Below are 12,671 nucleotides of genomic sequence, written 5' to 3'. Positions count from 1 at the left end.
TGGGACCACAACAGAGCCCCAAATTATATAAAAATTAAGAAGATCTGGGCTTTGCGCTTTCTTCTCACTGCTATACTGAAAAGACTAAATGGCACTACCATACATCACAAGCAAGATATGGCAGAGTCTCCAATCACAAGCGATAAAGAAAATACTGTTTCTACTCTCACTTTCACAAGCTAATAAAAATGATACAGTTTCTACTCTCCTCACTTTTCAAAAGCGCTATTATTCCGAGTCAATAAAGAGGGAATGTTTGCAATTTCGCACTTCATATTAAGAGAAAAAAACCAATATATTTCCCAAAAAAAGCTCCGCTGCAACAGGGAGATTTTGTACTCTGTTAAGCAAGTGACATAACCTTTTCAACTGGTTATTTTATTCCAATTGGGAGAAAATTTATTCATACAGTTTTAGTTCTTCGGCTTAAGCTTATTTGCCTAAAAGATCTGCTCAAATTTTACATAGAATAAAGCTAGTTACTAATTAAAATTAGAACCTATAAATAACGGAAGAAGATAAGACATGAGGATGCCAAAAACATGCTCAACTCTAGTAGTCTTCAACAAGAAACCCAAAAAATCAAAACTGAGGCATCTGGCAATCACAAGCTAGTTTAGATATCCTCCACGCTCTTGACCACCTGCATAGAACAGTATAATATATTAAATAAAATACTTGGATGAATCATTTAAGACACTTAGTTTATGAAATTTGGCAATTGATTATGGAGTAAATCAACAATTGAATTTCTATTGCAAAATTCACACTCAAAATCTTCAAGAGAAAACATTTTGCACATGCAGGAGCAGTAACAGTTGCAGGATGTACTTAAATCAATTATAATACCTTGTTCTCAATTACAGAATCATCAGGAACTTCAAGCTTTTCCCCTTGCTTTGATTCTATGATGACTTTTCCCTGAGACGAAGCAGAAGTTCAATTAGAATAAAGACTACGATTGTTATCAATAACTGGAGAAATAAAGTTCGATTTTATTATTAACTCCATGATTAATAAACTTAATGATCATTTAAAAAAATTGTTCGAATAAAAAATATGGTTTCAGAAAATTTGAGCAAATAGGCAAAAATCTGCAATCATATTTAAAAACAAAATGTATGACCACTAATTTTATATCTGGGAAAGATCAACATCCAGGGCAGACAATTTATTATCAATGTCACATTTGCGAGGAACTCTCATGCTATCATAAAATTCCTGTATGCCTTCACATTACACATCTAGCGACCCTAGTCTTCATTTACAGCTACAATTCTCAATAAACATTAATAGATCACAAAATGTAACAATTTTTCAGTGTTTTTAAAATGAGGCCAGACTGGATTCGCAGTTGATGTGTCCTGCTTACAAGAAGTATGTAGGCTAATGGAGCTCTCATCCTGTTCCCTTACCTGCAATTATCCATAGAACTGCTCAACTGATGGAGCAGCAATCTACATTTTGACAGCTCAACTTGTCTTTGGGCCACACTACAAGAGACATTAATGGTTATCAACTAAGTTAGCATGACACAAATACAAATAAAGATTTTTTGTGGGGAACATAGGATAGAATGCGATGTGGACATGTCTGTTCAAAAAGTGTGGTTCTATGTGTGTATTATTGCGTCTATACACAATTTTCAAGTAGAGACTACAGCTAAGTAGGCATAAAGTTACTAGTAAGGTTTTTCACTCAAACATTCACATCCCAGACAAAAAAATCAGCCTAGCTGTTAATGGGATTTCCAGGTCAAGTGTTGTATACCTGTTAAATTTGTATTTTGAAGTTTGAACAATAGTGGTGCAACCTTCCTATGATGTCTAGCACAATCTCTGACCTGTTCTTTCAACTTTAACTAAGTAAATTAGCATAGCATGAACAACTTTCGCAGAATAAATCTAATGAATGCCACCTTACTTGCCAGCTCAATGATTGTGGCACTTTGGAAAGACATTACAGAAAAAGACAATTAGAAAATATTGCCAAAGTGACATCGTTTCGAAAAAAGAAACATACATGTCCCCCTGCCTTTCCCTGGTCAAAAAAGGTTTCTGAAACTTAGATTGTCATTTGCCATGAGAGATCAGAAATTTTAGTAGGCAGTATTTGGTTCCACAATCACCCCAAGAGAAGGCAGTATCCTAGCTGTTCCCTTCCTCAAAACATGAGCCACAGGAAACTATTTAGACCTATATTGGCCCATAAATAATTACTAAGAAAAGGAAAAAATGCCCTAAAAGCATGGAATATAAAAGTGAATCACAAACTTTTAAAGCCAATAAGGGAAAAAGAATCGTAAGGATTTTGAATTGGATGCTCGTATCCATTCTCTAGATATATTAGGGACTTCCTCTTCTACATTTGTAGGCCATTTCATCAGGTTCAGTGGCACTGTAAACAAACTTCCTTGAACCCACTGAGAAGTGAGAAGTTCACTTACTATGACGTCTTTGGTGATAATCTTGATCATCATTCAATTGGGTACTTATGTGATCTATGGCAGCAAGTTGTTTAATTGTTTATGTTTCACAAAAACTGTTAGTATTTCCGTGATACGGATCTTGAGAAAAAAGTTATCATAGAGATTTCATCAATCTAACATAATAATATTTTCTCCTAAAGGTGCAACTGGAAATTTAACGTCTTGCAATAACATTTTAGCAATTTCTAACAGGAAGGATCTTGGGATGAGCTAAAGTAATTTTTGTAGAATATCCATAAAGCCATACACGATAATATTGATAAATTCCTTGTGTTAGAAGCCCAATGAGAAAAGCTTGCTAACCTTCAAGATAATTCCACTGCCAAACCAGACGTCACCTGACACCTTCAAACTGTCAAGGTCAATGATGCTGGGTATTGACTTCAAACGTTTTAGGAAGTTACCAACCTGTAGGTATGAAAAAATGAGCCTCAAAATTTGAGAAAATTGACAGGAAATATCACTAGATACAAGATATAACACACCAGCCTTAAACTTACCTTCTTAAATTCAGGGCCCAAATCAATGGAGGGATTTGCAGGGTTGACTCTTGCAGGATTTCGAATGACAAAACCATCTTCCAAAGTGTAAAGATCTGACTGTAGAAATATAAAGACAACAGTAAAAACTTCTCATGTGACTATTGATGTCAAATATAGCATAATATTGTCAGCAAAATGCTAAATTATCAACCTGAACAAGAAGTAGATCAGAAGTAGCCTTCACTGGGAGAAAGCGGGATCTTGGAACATTTGCACCAATTGCACGATCAAAAAACTGGAATCAGACAGCAGTCAATATCAGTTTATAAGGCAAGAACAATAGGGCATAAATGAATCTGATCAAAGAAATAATTCTCTGTCATAATACATACCCTTATGGCAGCACCTGCAGCCGTTTCAAGCTGAAGGACCTTCACACCATCCACTTCCTGTATAATGAGTTGACAACCAGTGAATGCTAATAACATTTACAAAGGCACATTTACAGACATCTTTCATAAAGAACAACTTATGACAAAATGTAAGAGATATTTGCATTACCTTAGGATTTGGAATTATCTCCATTTTAAGAGCATCAGCCTCAACAAGCCTTTTAATGGCCTTTAAGTTCACCCATCTGCATTACATCAACATTCAGCATAAGAGAGACCCTAAGTCTGAATCCCTTAAAATATACAGTAAAATATGGAACACATTCACTTACAAGTTATTGGTGTTAAAGATTTTAAACTTCTCAATTGACTTGAACTCACTAACCTGAATCATAAAATTACAAAGCATCGAAAATCAGAGATCATTATGCCTAAAAACATGCAAAATCTAGCATTATCTTAAATGAAACTCTAAGCCGCCAGAAATATATGAATAGACTTCATGCCGTTTAACTTACATACTGTTCTGGAACCTGTGCAATCTCCAAAAGCTGGAACCACAAAACATTACAGCACAAAATGTCAGTCATCTCTAATAATAAGCAGCCAACAATTTACTTTTTTAATAATAATTACAGTAACTTGATACAATCACATCATACGTCAGTGCACAATTCACCTGCACAGTTAAGGGATTATGATGACACCAAAAAGAATATATATAATTAAAACATTGATAATAAATTCAAGTAGACGAGTAGAAAATCCATGTAAAATATCAGAATCCATATAATTTTAGTCATGTAAGATGAAAAAAACAATCAATCTATAAAGTAATTTTCTCTCTTTCCTTTTTTTCAATTATCTAGTGTTTTCTGTTGATTCTGTTAAACACTCGAAGCATCAAGCTATTCATAGAGCTTCAATTCCTTCCAAAATTCCATCAAAACAAAAGCATTGAACACATCTCCAATTAATGCACAATCCAATACTTTGGCATCCTAGTTCATTGAATCATTTGCGACCGGCCTTTTTATAATATACAGAATTTGATCCATTAATGCAAGAGAAAGTCATGTGAAACGTACACAGCAAGATCAAAATCTCATTCATTGGAAAAGAAAGAATTAGGCAAGCAACCTATAGTATCATCCTCCACTAATCCAATAGCTGTAATGCATCATTTTATTGTGATGTGCCTTACTTTTTCCCACAAAAGAACTAGGAATGAAGGCCCATTTTAATGGGCATTTTAAATTGAGGCAAGGGACATCACAAATGAGCACATTGCATGTTGCATTTATGCTAGTTGACTTCCTTTCAAGCTCACCAGATCGCCATATTGGTAGAAAATAGTAATGCCAATTAGCGATACTCCAGAAAGTTATTCAAGTTCTATCTACAAAAAGGTGTGCTATCTTGTTGCAATGTACCCTAAACGGCCAATGTTTTTTAATGCATTTAGTTATCAGAGGCAAGTGAATGATGTAGACATGTAGAACAGATTATTTATTTTGTACATTTACCATCCAAATCTTATTTCTAGCTTCTGCGTAATGTAGGATCCTTTCATAGACTTAACATTTTATTTCTATATTTAATTATGTCAGCTATATTTTTAATTTCATAGTTTCAATATATTTTCAAATATATGTTGGTTGTGTTTTGATTTTTATGTGCATGGTCACAAAATGAGATTCCACGCCCTGCTGTCACTGTAGAAATTATGTCAGCATAATGAAAATTTCTCGTAAACACCACTCGATGAAATTTACCTAAAGATTAAGAAAGGATTTAAATATAAAGCTGTGTTTGTTCTTGACCAAAAATAAGCTTTCCAAATTGAAATAAACATCAAGCTTCTTAGTTCCCATGAGAAATAGAATTTGATTTCTATTTAATTTCCATACTGCTAAGTTTTGTGAGTCAAGAAATGCTTATACAACAGTTCATTTTAACATGTAATAATTTATTAAACCATTCCTGCAGGAAGTACAATATCTTTCATCCCCAAGCTGCCCACTAATTCCCTGAATGCCTGATTCATTGTTGCAAAGGGGAAAAAACACAGCATTCACCAAATAACAAAATAAGATGTAGTGAACTAATCCAGGTAATATACACAACAGACAACATATAACTTAAGATGTATTACTTATGAATATGCTCACTTCTATGTTGAATAGAAAAACCATGATATTTGATTATTAAGTGAACCAATCCAGACAATACACACACCAGACAACGTGAAACTTATAAAGCATAGTTTTCAATATGCTCACTTCTATTTTGAATATAAAGGCCACCATTTCATTATTACCTGAACCCTGCCTTCGTATGAAATAAGAGTACCACCCTTCACATCTGCAAGTGTCTTGGGAGTGACCTGTCATCGTTTCCACCATCTTCAGTTAGTTGGTGGCAAGCATCTTTTGTACAAAAAATCATGACCACAATAATTTTATACTCACCTCCATGCAGTATTCAGTTTGGTTTTTAACCAAATGATTCAAGATTTCTGATGGATCGTCAAGAAATAGCATGGGTATCTTGAAAAGAACGTATCAATATATAAAGAAAATCAAATAGTTATACAAAAAGCTGTGGCCAGGCCAAAACCAGTTTAGTATTGGCTCAAAGCCAAAAAGGATACTGAGGTCAACAGTTGCTCCCAAGTTGTCAGAGTTTGCTATAAACACATACTCCTTGCCCTATAAAGTATAAACCATAGGGTCATGATGAGATGAACTAAATTGTAATTTTCAAAGAGAAACAATTAAGAGGATATAAGAAACATTATCAGCTTTCCAACCTAAATAATAGCCCTAGAACATAATCAAAAGGAACACACCTGTGCTAAGAGTTCATCAAGCTTCCCACTATTCAGAAGAGCAGGAAAAACATCTCCATGACCAGGTGGATACCTTCAACCAAAATTTAAGAAACAATACATGATCATTAATAGACATCCCTAACTCAACTGAAAATGAAAATGAAAATGAAAATTATACCTTCAAAATGTCTTTTTATTAGATTATAACTGTGTGCATGTGATTGGATTGCCAGATTTAAGGTTGGACAAGTGATGCTAAATTTAATATTCATTATCAAACAAAAAGTGACAGTGATCTAGCTTACACATTTTATGATATAACAATTATCAATGATCATATAAAAACAACTCTAAAATCTCCCTATTGTGAATAAAAATCATGGAAGAAGTCATGATATGAATACAGAAATTTAAAAAACAACAACTAGAACAGACACATATAAATTAAGGTATAAAATGTTAATATTTATCAGCATGAGATTTGGGTACTGAAATGGTTAGGGCCAGGCCATTTACAAAATCAAGAAATGGGGATCACGCATGCACAAATAAATAGAAACATCCACGCCATGTTTACACACACACACAGTGTACATATTCCTATGTCTGTCCTCATGTGAATTTATGCTGCCTAGGCCAAAAAAAATTTAACCTTACTCTTTACCTTCAAAATCCTATGGGATGTGGGCACACAGAGGAGAAAACCCCCTTGAGTCTCTCTTTGTTCTGCATGCTTTTCAAATGTCTGTAGGATGTTTCAACTAATTTTTACAATCCTGGGAATATTCGAGTTTTAAATAGGATATTTGGCAACATCCAGACATCCCTGCAACATCAAGGGATGTCTCAAGGATGTTTTGTCATCCCCACTTGAACTGAGATCTAAAACTTGATATAAAAAAATTGAAAGGTATGGCATTTTTATACAGCTATTCTCATGATAATCAAAATTAAAACATTCAGATATCTATATTTTAATTTACTATATTGGTTTCATATTTTTGCATTTTACTCAATTTTTAATAGTCAATGTTGAATGCTCAAACCAATGGACATTCAATGTTCATTGTTTTTTAAATTTCGAATCTTTAGAATGCTTAATGATGTTTGACAATGTAATTTAACATTTGAAAAGCTATCAAAAATGCTTTTCAGTATTATATTTTTAGCATTATGTGTAATTCACTTCTGTCACACAATGATGTTTTGACAACGTAATTTAACAGTTGAAAAGCTATAACATGTAATTTTTACATATCATTGTGTTTTCAGTATTATATATAATTCAATGCCCTCAAGACACGCAGAAACATAGCATATTTTGCATGCTCCCCAGATCTCCAACACTTTTCATTGTTAATGTTGATAATAATTGTTGAGATATTCAGAGTTTTTAGTGTCTAACTCATTTTGTTTGGTTTGGCTTCTTTTTACTTTCGAGTTTATCCTTCATATCAGATGTCAATTAAGCCATTAGGAGATGCTAAGTGGCATCTTCTACCTTCTAAAGGCATCTCCTCCAACATGTCTCCTGGTCACTGAGAGGCATGCCTATCTCTGAGAAATACACTCACTCCAAGATACTTGTCTCCAAGTTTCAGTGATGTTGACTGATGTATGGTAATTAAAAATTTTTTGCTCTCATGCCAGTTAGCTTTGATGGGTGCTTCCCTTAAGCCCCTATAATGGGAAGGTTGCTTGCTCAGACATGGATCTGCCTCCTGCCCAAAGTTTAGATTCACCTATCGGGACAAATGATGCTGAAAACATAACTACGTTTGTATAATGTCCTTGTAAAAGAAAGAAACCAGAATTCTGTTCAAAACGCGAAGGGAAAGAAGGGAGGGTGCATACTTGGTTGACTTTCCAATTTAAAGAGGTAAATCATGAAACATCTCAAAGTTCAAAACCCTTAATGCAGTATTACAACAATAAGCCATTAACTTTGAAGTTAAAAATTTCAATTACAGTGTTAAGAAATTTACCATCCATCTTTATCTGTACGACCATTAATTGGCCAGGGTGTCAGATCCTCTGCAACCATGCGTGGGTATTGACTCTAGAGATATAAACAAGCATTATAAAAAGAGAATTCCATGAAACAAAACAATGGAAAAAAGATGGCTAAAGAAAACAGTTTAAATAATAGCATCCAGTTAAATTGATGTTTCATATATTTTACCTGGTTGAATATGTGGATATCAATGTTTGAGTCAGAGTACTTCCGTACAATCTACAAAAAGGTACATAAGTACATACTTAGAATTCAAGGAATGTTTATAAGAATTGTGAACAGATATATATAATTAAGAGTACATTAACAAACAAGTTTACATTACCTCAATTGTATCATCGTGTGTGTTAAATGAATTCATTAGTACCAAAGGTACTTTGCAATCATACTTGTTGTTCATTGACTGCAGTAACAATTGAGACAATAATAACAATTGAGACAAATTATTATCAACAAACTTGTAGCCATAATGAATAGCTAATGTTTTTTTTAAATTTCACAGAATGTAAAGAGATTTGAATCTCAAATAAAAGTTTCACCTCTATTTGCCTGACAATCAAATCCAGAAATGTCAACCCATTTCGAACTTCGATGACTGATCTGCACATTATAACAGGCATGGAATAGTTAAGAGCCGTACTAATGCATGAGATATAATTAGATCAAGGAAAGCATTATTTTTATGCCATGGAAATTGTCAGGATACCCTAAGTAGGTGATCCTGTGCATCCTGTGCAGCAACTAACAACGAGGAATTTGATAAATCACACATAGAAGTGATACAGTAGAAAACAGTCATATAATCCTATGCCATTTCAGTAGACTTTGAAAAATAAAAAATGACGACGTAATTAGATCAAAGTAAATTTCAATTTTAATGCAAAAAGGAATGATTGGGCTGTCCTAAGTTCCTAACTAAAGGATTTTGTGCTGTAGACCGATCAAGAACTTCTCACATGAAATAATTGGCCCCTGGCATATTATGCCTGCCATTTCAGGCCATTGAGAAATGGAAATGGCTATGTCATTGAAAATTGAACAGCAAATCGATTAGAGATAGGTAGCTAATTACACAACTATGCACAGTTTTATAGTTGTTCACTTGACCCCCCAAAAATGGTGAACTTACTCAACAATATTCTACATCACAAAAATTGTTAAAAACCCAAGATTTATCAAACTTCTTGCCAATTCCTGACTACTACCGAAAGTTTTATTTTTGATGTAACAACTTTTGAAACTTACTTGGGGCCAGTACATCCCATGGTTGTCCCCAGCCCGCCATTAAGCTTCAGTACAACTAGCTTGTCCAGAAGCTCCTTGGTATCTGCAATTTAACTATTTGAATCAATATCCCGGAGATTTTAAGCACAAAAGAAAATCTAATTTTAACCATACTCAATAGAGATCCTAAGTGATATCAATTCAGTTGAAAACATTTGCGGACATTTTTCGTTCTGCTGATATGGTATATTATATACATAAATATTCTTAAAAAAATCTGAGAGATCTTTAGTACAATTCAAAAGGAAAAGGAAAAACTAATTACAGATCTCTACCTTCTCCTAAAGGCGCCAAATCGGCATAGGGAACCACAACTTCATCTGTAGGTGTTTTTATCTTCTCCCACTCAATCTTCTCTTCTTCTCCGCTGCATTTATCAGTTACATAAACTTTATCAAAAGAAAATAAGTAAATTTTCCTTCTTATGTCCCAGGGTTGAATCTCAGAACAGAAACGCTTATATAGTACTCCACCAAAATCAGAGTTGAACATGCAAAACCAAATCAGGCAGATCAAATAAATTCGGTATTTTCAAACCTTGAACCGAAAATGTAAATCTAAAATAGGAGGATCCCTAGACAATTGAAACAACCCACACAAAATTAATCTCTACTCAGATATTCAAGATCCAGAGAAATTTCATTTTTCAAATTACAGTAATAATTTTAAATCCGTAGAAATTTGATAGGAAATGATTTCTCGAGATTCAATGAATATTAAATCCCAGTAAAAATTTTGAAATCAGAAAAAACCTAAAGAGCTGTTAATTAACCATATTTAACGTATCTTCACCTCACCAATTTCTATCTTCAAATATAATTTCACCTCCGCTTTATTATAATAAATACGAACATTCTTCATTACATTATCCCATTTCGAATCTCAAGACACACAAAAAGTCTAATTTACACAACATAAAATAGCCTACAAATCTAAGATAGCAGAGTCAAAAAAATTGAAAATGGGCAGAAATTCATATTACAGCATGAATTCCTTGAAAACCTGCAGAAATTTCTTCCCAGGAAACACCACGGAATAAATTTATTGAAAACAGACAAATTTAGTCCCCAAAAATCGTAAAAATCTACTTCCACAAAATTATAGTAAAAATAACCGTCGAAATTTAAATACCACTAAGATTTCAGCTAATTGTAAAAGGGGCCCCAGATAATTAATGAAATCCGTATAAACTTAAATGCTATGAAAAAAATTATGAACAAGTGAACATCAAGTTTGCATAATCGACACCCGAACAGATTTAAAAACTGCAATAAATAAAAATTCCCAAAGTAGGCAGAGATTAAAATTGAAGTAAAAATTTCTCAAATCGGCGAAAGATTTAAACTGCACTCTAATCATACTTCAAAATTTAAACTGAAATTAAAATCGAGGTAATTTTTTCTGAAATCGGCGAAAGATTAAATTGCACTTGAATCATACTTTAAAATTTAAAATTTAAACTGTAACTAATTGACTCTCACCTGAGGTAACGGGAAACCAGGCGGATAAACCCTTCCTTCTCATTGTCACTGCAAAGCAGCGAGAAAAACGAACTTTAAATCTGAGATCTTGCCAAGGCAGACTTCAAATGTGATTTACAAACAGTTGATAGTAGCTAATTTCAGGCATTTACTTTATTACTGTTTTACCTGATCTGAGCGAGCTTGGCGACCTGAGAGCGAAGCTTGGAGATCTGATCGACTTCCACTGCGGGTGAAGTGACTGCAGCTGCGGCAGCCATCCTCTTCTGAGATTGAGATTGCCCCGTCTTTCACAGATCTAAACCGTTCAATGCAAGCAAAAGTGCACGCTGTTTAAGCTCTAGTATCTAACCTGAGTATTAGCAGCTCAAAGGAAATCTGCTGCCACCCTCTTCTTATATCTTCTCCAGAAAAGGGATTTTTTTCCCGGCAGGGAATATTCCGGCCGGCACGCATTTCAACGGCGCAAATTGCCCGCCGTATTATGTATGCCGACAAATCTCACCCGAAACTAGTGGCGCCGTTTTAACGCAAAGTTGGGTCGGTTACCGAGCGACACGTGTCATATCTGGTGTCGATTTTTTATATTATTTTAATTAAAGTTTTGCAATGAAATATGGTAAAGCATATTATGCTGTTAGAATATTCTGGGGTGTGGGACCCGCGGTAGATGACTTGTATGCCACGTCGGAATGTTTTGTTACGTATTTTAAGTAAAAAGGTCGGTTTTATCGACCTTTTGGGTGGTGCATGGAAAAGCTTAACTTCTAGAGGTTTAGTAGTCCACGTCACGCTTCATCTTTCAACTTGGGTTTTTCTAGAGTTTCTGGTTTTGCAATTTTCATGGTTTTGTAAATTTTCTAGGCCCAAGATTTAGAATATTGCCATGTACGGCACACAACAATGATAAAATAATTGAGTAATTCTATGAATGACATAGGTAATTCCGAGAAATGTTGGTCTAACTTTTCTAGTAGCACATTTCAATTGGGTAGTGTTTTTTGGAAATAAGTTTTTTATTAATATTTTATTGTAATTATAAAACAAAAATTCAAAACGGGTAAAAATTGATTAATCAGAAATGAAGATTACAAAGTAAGAATGACCAATAGTCAAGCAAAGACCAAAGAATTATCCTCCCTAACTAATTGTTCTAGCATGTGAGAGAAGTCCAAACTCAATTGTCCAAGGAATTATCTATTCCTATCCTCCCTGGCTGATTGCTCTAGCATGAGGTAAGTCCAAACTCAATTGTCCCCTATTGCAATATTCCAACCTTGCATTCCATAATCCGCTACTCTATTTAATTATATAGAAATATGACAAAAAGTAAGAGAGTCGAAAGACCTATTCAACTGTCTATACTAAATTAAGACCTACAAAAAGTATATACACCCTATTGACTAGGTAATAATAAATTAAGATAGTTATAATGTGTATAATAAAAATAGTGTGTATGATGAATTTGGGTTCTTGTTTAAAGTAAACAATTATTTGGTATTAATAAAGTTTAAATATTAATATGAGGAATAATATGTTGAAATAAATATTAGAATTATGCAATGAGGTAGAAGAAACTTACAAGAATAAATAAGATCTTTATCAATCTTCAAAATGTGAACTTGTAGATTGACTTGTTTATAGTTTTTACAAGTATTAGGTGCAAAAACATATGCCTACAAAGGTTGATTGATTTA

The 12,671-nt window shown here is 33.8% G+C and overlaps 1 protein-coding gene across 1 annotated transcript; it reads right to left on the bottom strand.

Moving 5' to 3' along the window:
* Positions 1 to 253: 253 nt before the first annotated feature.
* Positions 254 to 11,359, bottom strand: LOC131046367 (UTP--glucose-1-phosphate uridylyltransferase). Its single transcript, XM_057980107.2, has 21 exons — positions 11,143 to 11,359; positions 10,975 to 11,022; positions 9,769 to 9,860; positions 9,455 to 9,536; positions 8,749 to 8,809; positions 8,535 to 8,612; positions 8,378 to 8,428; positions 8,181 to 8,254; positions 6,214 to 6,286; positions 6,016 to 6,073; positions 5,834 to 5,880; positions 5,683 to 5,748; positions 3,881 to 3,913; positions 3,695 to 3,747; positions 3,532 to 3,607; positions 3,363 to 3,419; positions 3,182 to 3,265; positions 2,989 to 3,087; positions 2,792 to 2,896; positions 850 to 921; positions 254 to 643 (listed from the first exon to the last, which is right to left on the bottom strand). Exons 1-21 carry the CDS (start codon positions 11,232 to 11,234, stop codon positions 617 to 619), a joined length of 1,428 nt encoding a protein of 475 aa, XP_057836090.2. The 5' UTR covers positions 11,235 to 11,359; the 3' UTR covers positions 254 to 616.
* Between the last annotated feature and the right edge of the window lie 1,312 nt (positions 11,360 to 12,671).

This window comes from Cryptomeria japonica, chromosome 8, assembly GCF_030272615.1.
Source record: "Cryptomeria japonica chromosome 8, Sugi_1.0, whole genome shotgun sequence".
Lineage (NCBI taxonomy): Eukaryota > Viridiplantae > Streptophyta > Pinopsida > Cupressales > Cupressaceae > Cryptomeria > Cryptomeria japonica.
This window is presented reverse-complemented; position numbering and strand designations above follow the sequence as displayed.

Bases quoted from the DNA above. Each gene is read 5' to 3' on its own strand.
- LOC131046367 (XM_057980107.2), bottom strand. From the start codon at position 11,234: ATGGCTGCCGCAGCTGCAGTCACTTCACCCGCAGTGGAAGTCGATCAG. The intron at 8,613-8,748 runs GTGAAACTTTTA...TTGTTACTGCAG, and splicing joins TGATTGTCAGGCAAATAGAG to TCAATGAACAACAAGTATGA. The intron at 5,881-6,015 runs GTATCCTTTTTG...ACGATCCATCAG, and splicing joins GGGAGCAACTGTTGACCTCA to AAATCTTGAATCATTTGGTT.